The following is a 20,105-nucleotide window of genomic DNA, read 5'->3' on the forward strand; positions in this document are numbered from 1 at the left end:
GGGACGAGCACAGGGAGACCCGGCAGGAGAAGGCTGGTGGGAGAGGCATGGGAGGCAGGTCTCGGCCCGGGTGCCGCCCAGGGGCCAGTTCCTGCAGTGGTTGTGGGGAGGAATGGGGCAGAAAGCCTCATGCAATAGAGTAAGGAAGGACATTCGAGACTGGGGTGAAATAAAATGTGTTTGGAGAATTTCAAGGCACCCCTAGAGACAACTGGAGAACAGCCTGGGCATGTAAAAAGCAGACAGCGAATCATCTTCCTCTAGAGGGAAATAAGCTTCCAACCAGAATGAAAGAAATTACAAGCGGAATTCATCCAACATTTTCTATTTAAGTCCTCCCTCTCTCTCCTCTAGGAACCTTATATTTATATGAGCAGAATAACATTTCATTCAAAAAATATCACCCAGATTTTCTTAGAATTCTCAGCACACTGCTGGTTCAGGCCCTGTTCTCAGACAGCTACTTCCCCCACAGATATGGAAGAACCAGTTTGACATTAAAGCATTTTTCAGACACAAGTGACCCCAAATTCTCTCAGAAACACATTCTCAGGGACCGGTGGCGCTCCGCGGGACATGACAGCCATGATCCGGTCACAGCAGCTCAGAGCCGGGTGGACTTTAGAACCAGAGCCGTGAAGGAAGGAGCAGCAGGAACAAGAAGGGTCCGCAGACTAAGACCAGGGCAGGAACCCAGCCGTGCAGAGAGAAGACTCAAAATTCCAAGATTTCAAAGGGCCTTGCAGGTAAGGGGTGGGCAGTGTGATATCCTCGTGAGGGAAAAATGATGGGGATTCTTTCTTCAACAAAATATTTCATGACCTCCTAAGTCGACAATTATGCAAACAGCAAACCATGACTTACATTCGCTCTTGTGCTAAGATTACTCCAGTTAACAATGCACACTGGAAAATGATTATGCATTTTTCTCTGATGTTCTGATAACTACCACTACACACTATTTCGTTCTGAGGCAGCGCTATAGCAAAGAAAGCACCTGCTTAATATCTCTGAAAAAACAACCAATGTATCTAATTTTAAAAACTGCCCTGCTGTTATCATGTTAAGATAAGGTCATCTTATCAATCCTTGCAACTTTACTAAACCCTCGTTTAAGAGCAAATGTAATTAAGTGCTTTGGGGGTAAGGAATTAATAAGGCCTCAAGATTTCTTTAACCCCCACCCCCTCCCGCCACCGAGACCTCTGACCAGAAGGTTTTAAATACTGGACTCGTATAATTTCAGGGGCCCACTCCCCTCAAGAATACACAAACTTTGAAAAGACACAGGCATGATAAATGTGGTTTTATTTTAAAAATGTTTCATCCATTAAAAAGGGGAAAATTAAAAAAAAAAATGAGAGAGAGAAGAAAAAAAGAAGAAAGTTCTAATGAATAATGCTGATACCTGATACTGGTTTAGAAATACTCCAGGGGCACCTGACTGGCTCAGTCATTAGAGCAGGCAACTCTTGATCTCCAGGTTGTGAGTTTGAGCCCCATGTTGGGGGTAGGGATTACTGAAAACTAAATTCTTAAAAAAAAAAAAAAAAAAAAAAAAAGCAATGAATGCTGATACCGGGGCAAAGGTCAACCCAGGCCAGCAAAGAAACATATGAGGTCATGTTGCCACATAAAAAGGAAAAGGCACTATTAAAAAGATGCAAGGCCTTCTGTTATCCTTTTCTCAGGGTCATTTTCAACTAGGTGAAATCATTGGGGTCAAATGGTAGAATCAAGATTCCCATAAAATTCTGGGTAATCATGGAATTGTGTATCTGTGTAGAGCTTTACGGTTTTCACAGTATTGCCATAAACACTGTATCTGGCTGTTGAAGCCAGCCTATGAGGAAGGCAAGCAGTTGAGATCATTCCCATTTTTCAATGAATTATAGTTCCATGACTTACCCAGAATCACAGAACTACTAAGACATGGGCACAGAACCCAGTGCTCAGCCCACTCCACTCACTTACTCACCAATTTGTGCATTTATCCGTTTATGCAACTAACTGCAATTACAGCCTCAAAGCTGAGCAAGACCTAACCTCCGGCCTCACGGAGCCCATAGTTTATGAAGTAGGCAGAAAATAATCCCCACGCCATTTATAACACAAGGATGAAAAGTGCAGCAGGAAGATGTGTGCAAGTCTTCCGGATGAGGTCAGTTCTTAAATCTAGGTCCTGGGAGACAAAGAAATAGCTGGGCCTAGGAGGCAGTGAGGGGCAGGGGGAAAGACAAGCAGAGGTCATCTGATTCTGCTCAAATAGAAAAGTGAGTGCGAGTCCTGGCAGAAACTTCGAGTATGAAGTCAGCAGCGGCCAATCTTGGCCTTGGACGCCTTCCTCTATGGGCCAAACTAAGGACAGCCAAGGTGCTCAGACTCAGATGTATGCTAATCTCCAAAAAGCTTTCTGGGCTGATCTCACCTCATATGTAATAAAGCGTACCGGTGGCAAGTTTCATTTCTTTTAATACTGTGATGTCTTGAAGGGAGAATGACTCAAGCCTTTAGTTTGAATGAGTAGATTGTTTTCTGTAGCCCATGTATGTAAACACACATTTCATACACCCACATGGATAGTTTATAACCGTAACACGATATATGAGGATCCACACAGATTATGCAAAACCTACATAGAACTCCATAAACCTCACATGCAGAGACATCCGAATAATGTGCAGATCCAGACTGACCCGATGGGACAAACTGAGATGGAGATGGGTCCCGGAGACAGGGTACTATGCAGGACAACCATCTGTCCTAGATGATTCAGTCATTTGCCGACAGAGGAAGAACTGAGGCGGGTTGAGCAACATGAATTCCGTGAATGCTCCAGGGCTTTATGTATTACGAGCTTACCTGCATGGAGCAGTTTCTCTATTCTCAAAAAATAAAATTCCATGACTCTGGTGAAATAATTCCTCGCTGCCATTTTTTTTTTTTTCTGTGCTTAGGCAGAAAATGTATTATTGATTTCTGATCCAGCCACAGACAATGCGACTTAGAGAAAAGAGCCCTGAATGAGAAGTCGGGACACCCAGATTCCTCCCCAAACCACCCTTTCCGCTTCCCTCACCCCTCATTCCAGGGGAGACGGGGCTGTGTGACCTTGGACGAGGACTACACCTCTCTGGGCTTCAGCTTGGTATTAAATGGAAGGAGTGGCTAAGTGTTGTCCAATTCTCTTTCAGCTCTAAATCTATAAAATCATCCCCTTCCCCCCACACTTGGTTTATCTCCAGAGCCTTAAAAATCAGGACTAATAAAAAAAAATGGATTCAGATCATCTCTCTTCTAACCCAAGAAGATCCGGTTTTATCTTACTTTTTAAAACCATCCAAATCTTGCATAATTTAAGTGATCAGTGCTGTCACTGGTTGCTCTGGTTTAAATTATGCATTGTTGCTATTTGGGGAAAATTTAGACTGGGTCCAGTCTGGGATCACTGGCTGAGAACAATAAGCCCCCAAAGTGAGAAGGATAAAGGCCTCTCCAGACAGGATCTGCTTTTAATGCATTGAGCTCAGGGTTTACAAAAGAGCATTGATTGTGTACATTAAAGAGCCACCGAGACAGCAAGGGACTGGTTAAGGCTGCAGCAAATTCTCCAAGATGCCACTGACCTTGGCTGCATTTCAGGGGTCAGGCATTCCCCACGAGGCTCTCAGCAGGCGGGCTTTCCTGAGGGGTTAGGAACTAATGAGACCTCTCATCTGGATAAACCCACCTCTCCTAATTTGGAAAGACAGAGAGACATTATCTGCTCTCGGATTTGTGGAGATCACCAACAGGGCCCTTGGACTCAATGGCCCGCCTGCACACCTCACCCCCTACAAGACTGGTCATACTCTCCGGCACCGGGGATGCAATCGTCTCCACATCTGCATTTAGGTCTTCCAGCCAGCCAGCAGTTCCTATCTCTAGAGCTGGCCTTCGCCCTCCCTCTTCACACACCTCCTGCAGGCAGAAATACAGAGGCAAAGCACTAAGCCCAGGCGACAAAGAGCAATTTCAGTGAATCCTGCAAGATCTCTTTTCAAAATACAGATCTCTGGAGCACAGGCCTCCCGTGTGTGATTCACACTCAGGCAGGCCCGGTGAGCCCTCGTGGTTGCTCACCAGCCTGCAGGCTCTGGGCTCCGGATCTCAGGAAACCTTCCCCGTGAAAAAGCCAACGGGGGACACCTCTGACCGAGGCCAACTTAAAAATCGCCTCGGATTGCTTTCTATTAGAGGAGGATGAGGACATTCTGCTCAGGAGAAAACCACAAGCCTTGCCCATTGTTCAGGCTCCTTCCCCTACCCCCCACCCCACCCCCTGCGGGGCTTCGCCACTTTCCCCTACCCTGTAGTCTGGGCCATCCATCCACCTGATTAACCCGCTGGCAGCAACTCCCAGCACAGAAAGTAGGGCAAATGAACACACACAGCCTGTAAGGCAGGAAACCACAGACTTAGCCAAAGCACCCACCCTGTTACCAGCCCCCACCCCCAGCTGCCCAGGGAGCTGCGGCTTCTGAATGTGGCATTTCTGCACCAGGCGAATAGACAGCTTACTGTAATATCACATGAATGAGCTTTTGCTGCCCAACTATCCAAAAAAAAAAAAAAAAAAAGAGGCCATTTCAAATGGCATCTATGTTCCTTCTCAACCCCTGGACTGCCTCGCAGAAACCTCACCTCTGGGAAGGATGAAGCAGAAGAGGAGGGGAAGTTCCACAAGAGGAGGCTGTGCAAGGGAGGGAGGCTTTAATGAGCCGCAAGAAAAAGTAGCACTTGGACGGTTCAAGGCAGCTCTTCAAGATACCCGTGAGGGAAGGGGCAGTGGCAGGAGGAGGGGTGAAGATTCAGGTCTGTAACCCCGAGATTTAGCATCAGTGTAACCATGTAAGCCTCAGGAGGGCGTGTGAACTTCGCGGCTGCACCCCTCCTGCGCGGCTGCGTGGACAGCACCGGCGAGGCGGGCCCCGACCCTCCGCGCTGCCAGGATACACATGCAGTCGCTTTCCCCCCTTTAATTCCTAGTCTTCGTTCAGGGGGAGGAAGAAGCCATCCTTAACTGGGGTGCGATCCATCTCAGACCCCCCCCCCCCACTGGCTGCAGCATCAGACCCTCCCTGTCCCCCTCTTCGGGAGGCAGCATCTCATTAAAATGGCAAGAAGTCTCGGCCCCCTTCCCCCGAAAGAGCGTGTTGGGATCCGGGGGTGGGGGTGGGGCGTCGTCGAGGCTACACTGGGGTTCCCGGGATCCGGAGCTCAGAACAACAGCAAAATGGATCCTATGGCAAGTGATGTCTCAGTCCATACAATGAAAAAAAAAAAAAAAAAAAAAAAAGGGCGTCTGGGGCGATTCACGTGAAGGGAAACGCAAAGCCAGCCGCGGGGCCGGAGGAGCTGGATGCTCCCCCTACTCTCCCTACAAAGGGCTGGCCGCGGGCACACGCGCACACGCGCACACTCACGGGAGTTCCGGTCTGAGCGGGGGAGCGCGGAGAGCACATCCCTTCACCTGCCTTAAGTTGGCCCATAAAACTGAAATGTCAGGGCCACAAAGTCAAAAAAAAAAGAAAAAAAAAAGCAAGCAGGGCTAAGTTACACCGTAAACAGGGGTGCGCGAGGCGGGCGCGGGAGGGCGCGGGGGGAGCCTGGGGGCGGCGGCCACCGACGGGCACCGGCGTCGCGGGGTCGGGGCCGTCGGGCTGCCCCGGTCACCCCGCAGCGAGCTGCGCAAAGTGAGCGGCCGGTGCGTTTCTCCACGTTTTGCAAAAAAAGAAAAAAAAAGGGGGGGGGGGGAGGGGGGACGGTGGGGCGTCGCGCCTTGCACGAGCTGGCCGTCCGGGGCGCGTGTGCACAGCGCACACACGCGCGCGCGCACACGAGCATTCCACGTTCAAGGCTCGGGCGCCGGGGTAAGGTGAATGCCCCGCATCCCGGGGAGCCCGGCCGCCGCCGCGGGGGTCACGGAGCCGAGGCTCGCCCGGGGCGGGGACGGGAAGCCGGGGTCCCCCCCGCCGCCGCCGCGCATCCGCCTTGCCCCCGCCCGCGCGCCGCCCCTAGCCCCCGGCGAGACCCCCCGAGACCCCCCGAGAAGCCGGTTCTGCTCACCCTCAGCGCCGAGAGATCGATCTCATCCAGGCTGCGAGCCGGGGAGTCGCTCGCCATGTCGACTTCTTCGCGGGAGCAGCGGCCCTGCGCCCCCCCGAGGCTCCCCCCTTGCAGACTCCACCTGGTCTACCGGCCTCGCGTCCTCATGCGGCTGCCGCGCCAGAGGCCCCGGCCCAGCCCCCGCGCCCGCCCCGGCCCGGCCCGGCCCGGCCCGGCCCCGCGACGCCCGATCCCGCTGCTGCGCCCGCGGGCGGCCGCGGACCCGGAGCCCGAGCTGCGCGGCTCTCCCAGCCCCGAGCCGCGGTGCGTGTGGGCTGCGCGCCCCGCTCGGCTAAGGGCGCAGGGGCTGCGTGGGTGTATTTAAATGGGACATGCTTCCCTGCCTGTGCGTGGATGGCGGCTGCATCGGCGGTTATAATGAGACACATCAACTCCTCCACTCCGCCGGGGGGTGGGGGCGGACGAGCGCCCCGAGCTGTCCATCAGCGCTTCCTGGGAGGAGTGAGGCGGGGGGCGGGGGCGGGGCGGGGCGGGGCGGGGCGGGGCGGGGCCTCCGCCCGGGAGAGGCCGCGCTTCCTGACCCGGGCCCTCTGCACCAGCGCGCGGGGCGGGGCGCGCCCTCTCGGCCCGGGCGCCCCCCGCGGGGTCTGGAGAGCGGTCCCCGACCCCGCCGGGCCTGTCGCGGGGGCCAAGGGCCTTTATTCGTGCGCGTCCGAGTCGTGCGCTGCAGCACAATGGCCCTCCTCGCACCGGGGGCGGGGGCGGGGGGCTCTCGGCAGGGTGCGATGCTCCGCGCTTTGCACATCCCGGGGAGGGCGGTGGGGTGCGGGGGGGGGGAAGAGCGACGGCCGCCCTCCCCCCATTAGTTATTTGTGAGGCTGGAGTAGCACGGGCTGGTGCAACCGGTGCATATAAGGACTTGTGTGCAGGGAAGGGGATCCGCCTCCAGGCGCGGAACGAATGGGGGCGAAGCGCACGGGCACCCTGCGCTCCAGCGCTGCGCCGCGGCGGGGGGGGGCGCCCAGCGACCCCCGGGAGCCCGGCAGGGGGCATCCGGGACCGGCCACCCGCGGGTCGGGGGCTGGGAAGGTTACCCCGGAGCGGGAGAAACGCAGATCGGAGTTCCCTGTTGGCACCGCCACACCCAGGACCTGCCCGTACCGCAGTTCCCCACGGAAACGACCGAAGCGAAACGAGCAGCTTCTTTTTTTTTTTTTTTTTTTTTTGCTTTTTTTTTTTTTCTCTCCCTTCCCCCGGGTGCCGCAGCGTCAGGTACCCCTCCAAGGGCGACAGCGGGTGGGGCGGCGCACGTCGGCCCTGGGGGCAGCATTTCCGCCGCTGAGCTCCTGGGGCGGGCGGAGAAAGTTTGGCGGGTGCTGGGAGGTGTGTGTGCAAAATGCACGGCAGGAGGGCGAGCTCACCCCCACCCCCCGCCCCGCCCCGCCCCCCGCTGGCTCCTGGAAAGGCTGAGCGTGGACAGTGGTAAGCATGACCTTCCCCAACCAAAAGTATGAGGTCACTTCCCCCGGGCCCCCCGCGCAGGAAGGAAGGGACGCGGGAGCCCAGCTGTGCCCCCCAATGCAGCCGTCGCCCTGCAAGCGCTCCCTGCACCCCTGCTGCAGCCGAGGGGGGCCTCCGGGCCACGCGCAGGCCGGGCCTCGGGGTCCCGTGTGCGCAGTCAGCCCCCGAAGGAGGCTCTTGAATGAATGGACCGAAGGCAGCGCCGCGGGGTCAGCGGGACTGCAGACCCTGAAGCCTGCGCAGCAGCGTCGGCCCGGCGCCCCGGTCCCGCTGTTGTCCAATGATGGGGCTGCTTAGGTGCCCCGGCCCGGGACACTGGCCACCTGTTCCCACGGCCACCGTTCCAACGCGCTGAATTCAGAACGCTCCACGTGACCTCTCATTTTCTACCAAGATCATCCAGCTTTGAGGCTGGATGCAAGCAAGTGAGGTGCAGTAAGCCACCAAAGGGATGTAGAAATGATGTTAGGAAAAAGCCCTATCATTTCCCATCATGTGCTTCCCATCATGGTCCTTATTTTTCCCTCCTCTGTCTCCTTTGTACCCTTAAGCTAGATAACCAAGGCATGCACTGTCTCGGGGTTGAAAGAAATCATTGAGATCTATCCACCTATTTTGTATTTATTTATTTATTTTTTAAAGATTTCATTTATTTATTCATGAGAGACACAGAGAGAGAGAGGCAGAGACACAGGCAGAGGGAGGAGCAGGCTCCATGCAGGGAGCCCGATGTGGGACTTGATCCCAGGACTCCAGGATGACGCCCTGGGCCAAAGGCAGGCGCTAAACCACTGAGCCACCCAGGGATCCCCTATCAACCTATTTTTTAAACTCCATACATATGAAAAATGAGATTTTTTTTTTTTCATGGACAACCTCAGTTTTAGACCCTGGGTTTTATCTGAAACATCACAAAGAGGATCATTTCTTTCCACCTTAGTAAGCTGTTTAGGGTATGATGATGTCATGATAGGGCCCTAAATTCTGCTCTTGGATCTAGAATTGGAAGACTGTATGTTCAGTGCAGTGATGGGTACTAAGTGGGGGAGGGTTTCCTGTTGGCTGACTGGAGGAGCAGGGTCAGGTGGAGCCGGGGATGCAGTGGGAGTGCTGATGGATTCAGCAAACACCCTAAAAGGAAAGATTACAATAGCCAAGGCACTTTCAGCTAGGAAAGGAAGGAGCAAACTCCAAGCTGTTTGTGCTGGAGGTGAGGTAATAGGGGCGACCGACTGGATTGAGAAGGGAAGCAAAGGTCAAATCAGGTAGGGCTGGCATGGGTCCCATTAAGGAACTTGAACGTGTTCATTGAGGTCAAGTGTGTATCAAATTTCAGTCATTTCAATACAAGCTCCTGATTTTTTTCCCTGATTTTTTTTGTCCTGTGTACCTCCCATACTATTATCTACTTAATATTTTTCTTTAAATCAATGCTTTTCTTTTTTTCATATTTAAAAAGAAACAAAGGCACCTGGGTGGCTCAGTTTGGTGTCTGGCTCTCGATTTCTGCTCATGTCATGATCTCAGGGTCGTGAGATGAACCCCACACTGGGCTCAGCACTGGCTGTGGAGCCTGCTTAAGATTCTCTCTCTCCCTCTCCCTCTGCCCCTTCAGCGCCTCCCCACTCACTGGCTTGGGTGCACCCCCCCCCCAATAAATAAATAAATGAAACATAAGTCACTACTGTAAATGGAAAGGTGGCAACACTTGCTAAAAAGTAGAAGGAAACCATCAAAATAAATATAATGGGAAATAAGGCAATATTATTTAATTCTATGGCTGCCTGCTTCAGGCTTCTAGCCTAAGGCCTACTATTCCTTTGTTAAAAGAGAAATTAGCAAATGCCAGAAAAGTCTTTCAAAATTTGACCACAGTGAGATTTTTCTCTTGGTGTAATCTGAAGGATTAAAAGACTTTGTATCATTTATGTGCAATTTGAAATCCTGTAAAACAGTAAAATATGCTGTTTATGTCTATAAACATATAGTATATGTTTTTAAAATATGTAAAAGGGGCGCCTGGGTGGCTCAGTGGTTGAGCATCTGCCTTTGGCTCAAGGTGTGACCCCAGGTCAGGGATCGAGTCCCCCATCGGGCTCCCTGCATGGAGCCTGCTTCTCCCTCTGCCTGTGTCACTGCCTCTCTCTGTGTGTCTCTCATGCATAAATAAATAAAACCTTTTAAAAATAATAATAATAAAACAAAATAAAACATGCATTAAAAGCATGGACACAGGAAGGAAGGACACAGATCAACTTCAGGATAGTGAGAAGGGTAGAAGAATAGAATGGGAAGGTACAAAGGCTCCAACAATGATATCTAATTTATTTAAAAAAAAAAAAGATCTAAAGCAAATGTTGCTAAATGTTTGGAATTCTGAAATCTGGATGGTTACTAATTAACATTTATGATATTGTGCTCTGTATATTTGAAATATTTTTCTATTTTAAAAATATTTATAAAAACAAGAGAATCTCAAAGAGGGTTAGGTTCCCTCTATTAGATTCAATGTTATTTAATGTCATATCCATGCTCCAACTAAAATAAACACTGTGGAAATCAGTAACACAGCTTGTTGAGATTCTAAAAGCACACTCTGTACATCTTCTATCAGCACAAATCCCTAGATATAACAGAAAATATATTTTAAAAATACTTTAGAGTTCTGGAAAACAAAAAAAGGGAGCATCAGTGGTCCAGCAATTCAGACCACTTCCTGGGTTACATAAAGTGGGTAGAATTGGATAGCCAGTAGATCTGTAAAACACAACTGTGCAGGGTAGGACCAGGGCGAGAGCTGGGGGGGCTTCAAGCTCAGGGGCAATGGATGTAAGGGGCAGGCACTTTCATCATGGTAAGTAATGAAGGCATGGCATTAATCCATTCATTCCATTATACAGAAATCCTTTACTCTGTGCAAGGTGCAATACTAGGTCCTGGAGGTTTGCTTTCACAGAGGCAAATAACAAAGTTGTAAATAAATAATCCATAACCAAGAGTATTTTAGATGGTGACAAATGATATGACAAAAATCAAGCAGGATGATGAGAATCAGCAGGTGGACGTGTTCACGCCACCTTGGCAGATGCTCTCTATAAGTGTGGGTGCTTGGGTCAAGGAGACAGGGTATCATCCCAAGGAGCTGCATACCAGTTGCCAGAAGGGAGAGCACACACACACACACACAGACGCACATGCACAGACACACAGAAGTTAAACTTCCTGGATCCCCTTCTCTGTCGGATGTTCTGTGCTGCTCCCCTTCCAACCATAGTCAACAAAGGAAGCACTCAGAATTAGAATTGGCACCACAGGGGTGCCTGGGTGGCTCAGTCAGTTGATCATCAGACTCTTGATTTGATCTAGGGTCATGGGATCAAGCCACTGAGTGGCAAGTGTGCTTGGGATTTTCTTTCCCTCTCCTGCCTCTCCCACTACTCACGCTTTCTCTCTCCCTCCCTCCCCCTCTCTCTCTCTCACTCCAATCAATCAATCAATCAATCAATCAATCAATGTTTTTAGAATTGTCACCACAGATAGGCAAATAAGATTTTTAAACACTAAGATGAGCAGACATCCTTGAATCACCAATTGTTCCTAAAAAGCTATTACTATGAAAGAGAGGAAACAACTGCAACCAACAAACAGACTAAATATCCAAAGTTATTGTTCATAGAGCAAAAAGAAGTTTTATAATATATATATTTTACCCTCGAAAAAATAATACCGGATCTGACATTCATAAAATGACCAGTTATATGAAAACAAACCAGTTTTGTTTATTAATATATTAATTGAAAGTAATATATTTATTGAAATTTTTAAGATGAATGTATAGATTGGGCAATAATAAGTAATACTATGCTGCAGATACTCCTCTAAGCGTTCATACATTAACATATTTAATCTTTATGATCTAAAGTAGGCAATAATATTAGCATATTCATTTTGCATATGAGTAAACTGAAGACTTGAAAGTTTAATTAACTTACTCAAGGCAGCACAGTAATGAATGGCTGAACCAGGATTTGAACTCAGGCTTTTAATTACCATGCTATACTGACTCAAGCTGACCTGAAGGGTGAATTAGTAAGCGAGAAGATTGGGCCCAGTTTTATCCCAAATCCCAGAAGAAAGGAGAGATAAAGCAATGAGCAAAAATTTAAGTAATATGTAGAATAAATCCAGATGTTCCAATATTCATCTGATATCCATCTAGAGAATAGATAGAAGAGAATACACAAAGAAATAGTGGAAAATGTATCTTCAGGCTAAAAGCTCCTGTTCAGTGCATAAGTAAAAAAAAAAAAAAACACTACACTTGAACACATCACGATGAAATTTCAGAGCATCAAGGATAAGGAAATTCTAACCAGATCACCTATTTCTCATCAGCAACAATGGATGCTAGGACAAAGCATTCTAACATATGGGGTAATGGGATAATGGGACAAAGTATTCTAATGCAGGATTCTCTACCCAACTAAACTAGCATTTAAGAAAATACAAAATAATGGCATATTTTCAGACACATAGGGATTCAAACGGTTGGTTATTTCTTAAATTATTAGAAAATGTATTCCGCCAAAGAGAAAAGTGAATCCGAGAAGAAAATGTGTGATACAAGACAATGGTAAGCAAAGATAGCAAACCCTGTGTGTTACTCATACAAAGTCATTCCCTTTTTTCCTTTCTAGCAAAACTCTGATTTTGAGAATTTATCCTTCAAATATTTATTTTTTAAATATTTTATTTATTTATTCATGAGAGAGAGAGGCAGAGACACAGGCAAAGGGAGAAGCAGGCTCCCTGCAGAGAGCCCAATGTGGGACTCGATCTGGGTCTCCAGGGTCATGACCTGGGCGGAAGGCAGCGCTAAATCTCTGAGGCACCTGGGCTGCCCAATCCTCCAAATATTTAAACAACATGAGTTCTCCATAGTACCAGAGGGAGACAATATTAACTGGTCTAAAATCATCATATAATTTTCTAGTTTTTGTCCTAATGAGTGTGTTAGGCACAGACAGCTCTTGCAACACTGACTTAAGGGAAGTGAAGAGAAGTTTGGTGGGGGTTATAAGAATGGCTTTACTCTTTGAAAACTGAAAATAACAAAGGAACAAAAGAGAAAAGAAGAGGGGCCAGGGAAAGCTTTTTGCCGGTGATAACCATTCTCCAAGATGGCTTCCAACAAGCCTCATCTCCTGGTATTTACACCCTTGTGTAGGTCCTTCCAACATAGAATACAGAGGACTGCCAAAGCTGAGTGATTAGTGCATTTCAGCTTGTACCTTGTTCTCTTGGTTCACAGCTCAAACACCAGGGTTCTCAACCTCAACATTATTGACACTTCAGTCTGATAACTCTAGTTGTACGGGGCTACCCAGTACAGTGTAGAATGTTTAGTGGAATTCCTATTCTCTATCCACCAGCTGCCAATAATGCCTTCCCAGTTGTGACAACCAAAAATATCTCTAGACATTGCCTGGCAGGAAAGATCATTCCCAGTTGAGAACCACTGCTGTAGGGAGAGCCAGTAGTCACATCCTGTGGACATTTCATGCAACTTGCCAGCCTTGAGAGTTGGCTTGAGATGCTTGTTCATTCATTCCATTTGTGGTACCCTACCCCTGGGTATTTACCAGAGTCCATTTCTCTTCATTGCTCAGAAGTTGCCTTGCTTCCTGCTCATTTTTAAGGTTGGCTCTCTGTGCTGGTTATCTATTGCTGTGCAACAAACCACCTCAAGACCTAACGAATAAAACAATAATTAATCTCTTAAGCTCATAAATCTGTAATCTGAGCAGGGTTTGGTGGGGAAGGCTCCTGTACTCCACAGATCATCAGCTAGGGCTGGAGGACCTACTTTCAAAATGACTAATTCACTGACAAGTAAGTTCCCTGCTGGCTACCTGCTGAGTGTTCACCCAAAGCTGATGGCTGGAAACTGGTTCCTCTCCAGGTTGGTCTCTCTGTGGGGCATTGGGTCTTTTTGGCATGATGGCTGAATTTCAAGAACAAGCATCTTAAGAAAACCAGATAAAAGTCGTATCACCTTTTATGACCTAGCCCCAGCAGACATGTGACTTTAATTCTCCCGTTGTCACAAATCTACCTCCATCGAGGAGGAAGACACATCTTGCTCGTCTTTTGATGCGAGGAGTGTCCAAGTCACATTAAAGAAGAACATGTGGGATGAGGAAGTCTTTGGAGTATTTTTGGAAACTAAGACCTATTGCATGCTTCCCAGCCTTACTATTCATTTGCTGTACTCCATAGCTTTGCCTTTTGTTCACGTTAACCAGAGTTGGTTTCCATTGTTGCTTGCAACCAAAGAATAATGTAGCAGGCATAAACACAAATATATCAGACTAAGTATAAATATTTAAGTTTCCTTATTAAAAGACAGAAGCTCTCAGACTAGGTGAAAGCAAAGCAAAACAAGCACAGTAAACTAAGAATACACGTGCTTTCCAAACCTGCCACAGGAAATCGACAAAATTTGACCAGGCCACAAGGTAAAGTTTGATACTTTCCAAAAGGCCACAATCATAGATACCACATTCTCAGACCACATTACTAGGAGGTTTCAATAATCATGCCACAGATTATCTAAATAAGTGATTCACAATTCTTGGAGTTTCTTCAAGAAAACTTGTCTCTCTCATAGCACTGAATTTACTTCCAGGAACCCAATCAGAAAATTTATCATCATCTTAAACAGCTCTGCCTTAGAAAATAAAATTTCAATTTCCCATTATCCAATTATAAACCCAATCCTTTTAGCTTTCTCGTAGACTTCACTGATATTACCGCTGGTGTCAGCCACACAGACTTCACTTCTGTCATTGGTAGCATTCTTCATTCTTTTGCAGTTGGTTTTCCTCTTACCTTTTCTTCCTTCCCTTTCCAAGCTGGACCTCAAAGTATTTAGGAGCCTAAAATTTAATTTACTGTATTTTGTACGGTATGATCTAAGATGAAGACCATGGTCCTTGGAGTTGATCAGCCTGAGATCAAATCCCAAAATAGAAAAAGAATACAGTTGTTTATAGTTCTTGTTTTTTTTGTTTGTTTCAGATGGATAGATTTTTTTTAACCTTAGTTACCCTTGAAATAATAATGCCAGGTGACTACATCTCTTTTGTATTAAATGGGTACAGAATAATTTTCCTAATTATCTAGCACCATTTAATCCCAAAGACAAACACAATACTTTATCCAAAATACCATTATTACACTTTCCCCAAATACAGAAAACTATTTTTACTAAAAATTTGGCAAGCGCTGTCAAAACAGCATTTTCTGTTTTCATTCTTTGGGAAATTCCTAACAGCAAATATGTATAGAAATCTTAATATGCAGCTATAATCCTTCAATATTTATTATAAAAGTTTAATTGTTATTACAGTGTATGTTCACTAACTGGAATTTAATAAAAACTTGAAAAAGAAAAAAGGTGAATTATCATCTTTCTTAGAAGTTGCTTGATCTTTTTAAATCCTGAAGAAGTTTTCATTTTAACTATATTCTAGGCAAATAATGGAATTTTCAGCTTACTTTTTCCCTCAATATTTTTAGGGAAAAAGTGTCTTGCAACAGTAAGCATTCCTTACATTTCTAGTCAATGACCAAACATACTATAATAGAAGCAGTGAAAGAACATCTATTCTGACCACCAGGTCTGTCCAGACCATGTCAAAAGCCTGTGGTGCTTTGCTCCTTGCTAACTATCTCAATTGGTTTCCACCCTTTTCATTTAAAAATTATTTTTTTAATTTATTTTAAGAAATCTCTACACCTAGCATGGGACTCAAACTCACAACCCCAAGATCAAGAGTTGCACACTCATCCAACTAAGCCAGCCAGGCGCCCCGCAACTAGTTTCTACTTTTTCTGTGTAACTTTTCCATAGGACTGTATCTTTTTGAGTTTTAGATTCCAACCTCCTTATGCCCCAACGTACACAAGATACTTTTCAGTTTTTCATTTCATGTCCATATATTTGAATAGCATAACCCCATAGGTGAGTCCAGAGCTGGGAGAGGGGAGGAGTAGCCCAGCTGGATCTTTACATGAAGTCATAGGGTTGATAAACGCTCTTATCAGACTTTTCAAGCTGAAAGGAACATTAGAGATAACCCAGGTCCAACCCTCTCATTTTACAGATAAGGAAACCAAGGTCCAGAGACTCTGTGACTTGCTCAATGTCACAGAGTTAATACAGGAAAGGGCTCTGGAGACTGAAGGCTTTGTGCAAAAAAAAAAAAAAAAAAAAGAGGAAAAAGAAAAAAAGCAGGTTTTTTATTGTTACTGCTCCCCCCTGGATTCCAGATTCTCTGTTCCTTTCTACTATACCATACTGCACCCCAGACATTTAAAGTACTATCCATTTGTGTTGTGCATTTTATCTTAAGGAAACTGTAAAGTATGTAACTGATCGTATTCCCCTTAATGTGTAGGCTGCCTGAGAGCTCCAAGCTAAATGAGTAGGTTTGCCATGCCTGGTACTGGCTCTAGTGTGGGAGGAAGAGCCAAAAATGGAGCCAAGACACTTGTCTGAGTGGGATCCTTAAACCACAGAACCCAGGCAACAAAATGAGGAATGGGAAGTTGTTTTGATCACTTGGCCACAAAAGGTAGAGGCCAAACACTTCTAGAGATTTAACACTCTCATGCAATTACAAAGATGACTTGCAAAGTCTACACTGGAAAATGTGTTCTCTCTCTTAGAACATTTAAAACACTGTAGGGCAGTCAGTTTTCTTTTCCACGATGAAGCTATTGAATACCAGGAGTTTTCTTATCCACCTCTATTTCTCTACTGTCTAGCGTAGCACCCGCGATAAAGTGGTGGTTATAAAATTAGTCAATAAATCAATGTAGTAAAGAAGCTGGTAAAGGTGGACAGCCATGTTGAAGCCAGAAAACTTGGGGCAAGTCTTTTAAGCCCTTTAAGTGTCATCAGTTTTATATTCATCATGATTTTGCATTTTGAGAACAAAGCAAGTGAGATTTTGAGAAGAGAGCAAATGACCCCACAGCTATGACTATATCAAAAGCTGATAATAAAAATTAGTTGTGGATCCACTTTTCTCGTCCATTCACAAAGAGTAGAAAATCATTCACTCATTAGTGTATCCATTCATCAGAAACATGTATTTAATACAGGGATCATCAAGACAGTCTTTGCCTTTATAATTTAGGTGATGTTTCTAAAAGCATGGTCCATGGAGCATTTATATCAAACAACGAGACAGAGCTTAATTAACATGTGGATTCCCAGGATTTTGGGGGAGCGTGGTTCAGGAACTTTCCCCTTGAACCAAGTCCCTTCCCAGGTGATTTTTTTTCCCCATTCCTAAATATCTATTGACCTTTTTTGATGGGCAAGGACCTTACTTGGTAAACCAAAGGAATGATGGGAATAAATTATGTTCTGCAAGTATCTTGGTCTATCTGGGCTGCTGTAACAATATATCACACACTGAGTGGCTTATAAACAATAGAAATTTATTTCCCATAGTCAAAGAGGCTGTGAAGTCCAAAATCAAGGTATTAGCCGATTCAGCATCTTGAGAGCCTGCCTCCTCATAGACAGCTATCTTTCCACTGTGTCCTCAAATGGCAGAAGGGACAACCTAGCTCTCTGGGGTCTCTTATAAGGGCACAAATCTTTTTTTTTTTTTTTTTTTTTTTTTGTGTAAGGGCACAAATCTTAATCATAAGAGTCCCACCCTCATGACCTAATCACCTCCCCAAAGACCCAAAACTCCAAATACCATCACTTTGGAAGTTAGAATTTTAACATGATTTGGAGTGGGGGGTGGGGTGGAGGATAACACAAACATTCAGTCCACACTAACAACAGACAAAATCCATTTAATAAATGTAATGAAATTTATTCGGTTAAATGCTCAGATGTAGGAAGAGCTGAGGGGGTGAGAGAAATTCAGAGACAGAGTCCAGTTTATGAAGAAAAAATATTGGATCTTAAAGCTGGTTAGATAGATATTCTAGACATTATACATGTTATATGAGATCTCAGAGGAGACCCCAAAATTTTGCTTGAAATTCTTTGTCTTCTAGTATACACATTGACCACTTCTATAGGCATATGCATATCACCACAGTTAATTATATCTATGTCCCCTCTCTCTGTTTTCTTTCTTTGCTAAAATATTTTTTTAAAGATTGATTTATTTAAGAGAGAAAGAGAGTGAGTGAGCGAGCGAGTGAGAAAGAGTGCATAAGCGAGGGGAGGAGGAGAGGGAGAGGGAGAAGCCAACTCCCTGCTGAGCAGGGAGCCCAACATGGAGCAAAGTCTCAGGACCCCGGGATCATGACCTGAGCTGAAGGTAGACGCTTAACCAACTGAGCCACCCAGGCACCCCTGCTAAAATATTTTAAAACAAATGTTTAATATGCTATTTCATCTCTAAATACTTCAGTATGTAGCTGAAAACCCTTTTCAGAAGGCTGAGTATGGACTGCATTTGTTGCCTTGTTTTCAAAGAATAGTGTATGGAAAGAGGGGTGAAAGTAACTCTACAGTGAAAAAATCTAGCAAGTAGCAAACATTACTTTAGCTGAGTAATCAAAGTTAACATTCTTATAACACCAGTGATAGAATGCACCCCAATATGATATGAGAAAGGCACTAGTAAAATTCAAATAAAGGATACAGTTTAGTTAATAGTAATGTGACAATATTGGTTCCTTAGTTGCGACAAATGTATCAGAGTAATGTAAGAGGTCAAAATAGGGAAAACTGGGTCTGGAGTATAGGAACTCTGTACTGTCTTTGCAGTATTTTGATAAATCTAAAACTATTCTAAAATTTTTAAAAATTTATAATTTAAAAAGAGGAGAGTATAACAAATTAGATAGCCTGGAAGAAGTAGATAAATTCTTAGAAGCATACCAAGACTGAATCATGAATAAATCGAAAATCTGAACAATAATTAACAAGTAAGGGGATTGAGTCATCATACAAAAGCCTACTCATAAAGAAAAGCCCAGGACCAGATGATTTTACTGGTGAATTCTACCAAACATTTAAAAAGAATGAATGCCAATCCCTCTCAAATTATTTCAAAAAGTTAAAGAGGAGTGAACATTCCCAAACTCATTTTAATGAAGCCAACCACATAAGGACCCTACAAAAAACCCTAAACAACAACAACCAAACAAACAAAACCCAAAAACAATAGGCCAATATCCCTGATAAATATAGATGCAAAAATTCTCAACAAAATACTACCAAACAAATTCAACAGTCCATTAAAAGTATCATGGGATGCAAAGATGGTTCAACATACCCAGATCAATAAATACGACACATTGCATTTAAAAAATGCAGGATAAAAATCATATGACCATCTCAATAGATACAGAAAAAGCATTTGACAAAATATAACATCCTTTCATGATAAAAACTCTCAACAAACTGCATATAGAAGGAACATACCTCAACATAATAAAGGCCATATATGAACAAGCCAACTGCTAACATCATATGCGGTGATGGAAAGTTGAAAGCTTTTCCTCTAAGATCAGGAACAAGAGTACATATTTTTATCACTCCTATTCAACTGATACAAAGCAATTCGGCAAGAAAAAGTACGAAAAATCACCCAAATTGGATTTGAAAGGAGTAAAACTGTCTCTGTATACAGATGATATGATCTAAATATTTTAAAAATCCTAAAGGCTCCACCAAAAACTGTTAGAACTAATCAACAAATTCGGTGAACTTGCTAGGCTACAAAATCAATGTCAGAAATCAATTGTATTTCTATATATTATTAACAAAATACTTGAAAAAGAGAACAATTTCATCTGCAATAGCATCAAAAACAATGAAAATCCTTAGAAATATATTTAACCAAGGAGATGAAACTATAAGTTTGATGAAAGAAATTGAGGAAGACACAAGTAAATCTCATGTTCCTGGGTCAGAAGAATTAATATTTTTTAATGTCCATACTACCCAAAGCCATCTATAGATATAATGCAATCTCTATCAAAATTCCAGTGGCATTTTTCACAGAAATAAGAAAAAAAAATCCTAAAACTTCTATGAAACCACAAAAAAAAACATGAATAGCCAAAGCCATCCTGAGAAAGAAGAATAAAGCTGGAGGCATTACATTTCCTGGCAGTGGCATTAAAAAAAGACACATAGACCAATAGAACAGAGTTGGGGGCGCAAAAATAAACTGTTGCATAAAGGGTCAACTAATATTTGATAAGAGAACCAAGAATACTCAAAAAAGAAAGGATGATCTCTTCAATAAATGCTGTTGAATAAGCTGGATAATCACATGAAAAGTATTGAAATCAAACCCTTATCTTGTACCATTCATAAAAATTAACTTGAAATGAATTAAAGACTTAAAGACCCCAAACCATAAAATTCCTAGAAAAAAAAAAACATAGTGAAAAAGCTCCTTTACATTGGTCTTGGCAATTAT

General features: G+C 44.9%; 1 protein-coding gene across 7 annotated transcripts in view; it reads right to left on the bottom strand.

Moving 5' to 3' along the window:
• The window catches only part of TNIK (TRAF2 and NCK interacting kinase), a 376,466-nt gene extending 370,174 nt beyond the window's left edge, over positions 1–6,292 (bottom strand). For 4 of the 7 annotated variants that reach the window (XM_038583893.1, XM_038583891.1, XM_038583889.1 and 1 more), the window contains exon 1: positions 6,109–6,291. In XM_038583893.1, coding sequence (XP_038439821.1) covers positions 6,109–6,165 — 57 coding nt within the window. In that variant the 5' untranslated portion in view covers positions 6,166–6,291. Of the gene's footprint in view, positions 1–6,108 lie in introns of all 7 variants that reach the window. The other 3 variants (XM_038583894.1, XM_038583892.1, XM_038583888.1) reach the window with 2 other exon arrangements.
• Between the last annotated feature and the right edge of the window lie 13,813 nt (positions 6,293–20,105).

Source organism: Canis lupus, chromosome 34 (genome assembly GCF_011100685.1).
Source record: "Canis lupus familiaris isolate Mischka breed German Shepherd chromosome 34, alternate assembly UU_Cfam_GSD_1.0, whole genome shotgun sequence".
NCBI classification, from domain to species: domain Eukaryota; kingdom Metazoa; phylum Chordata; class Mammalia; order Carnivora; family Canidae; genus Canis; species Canis lupus.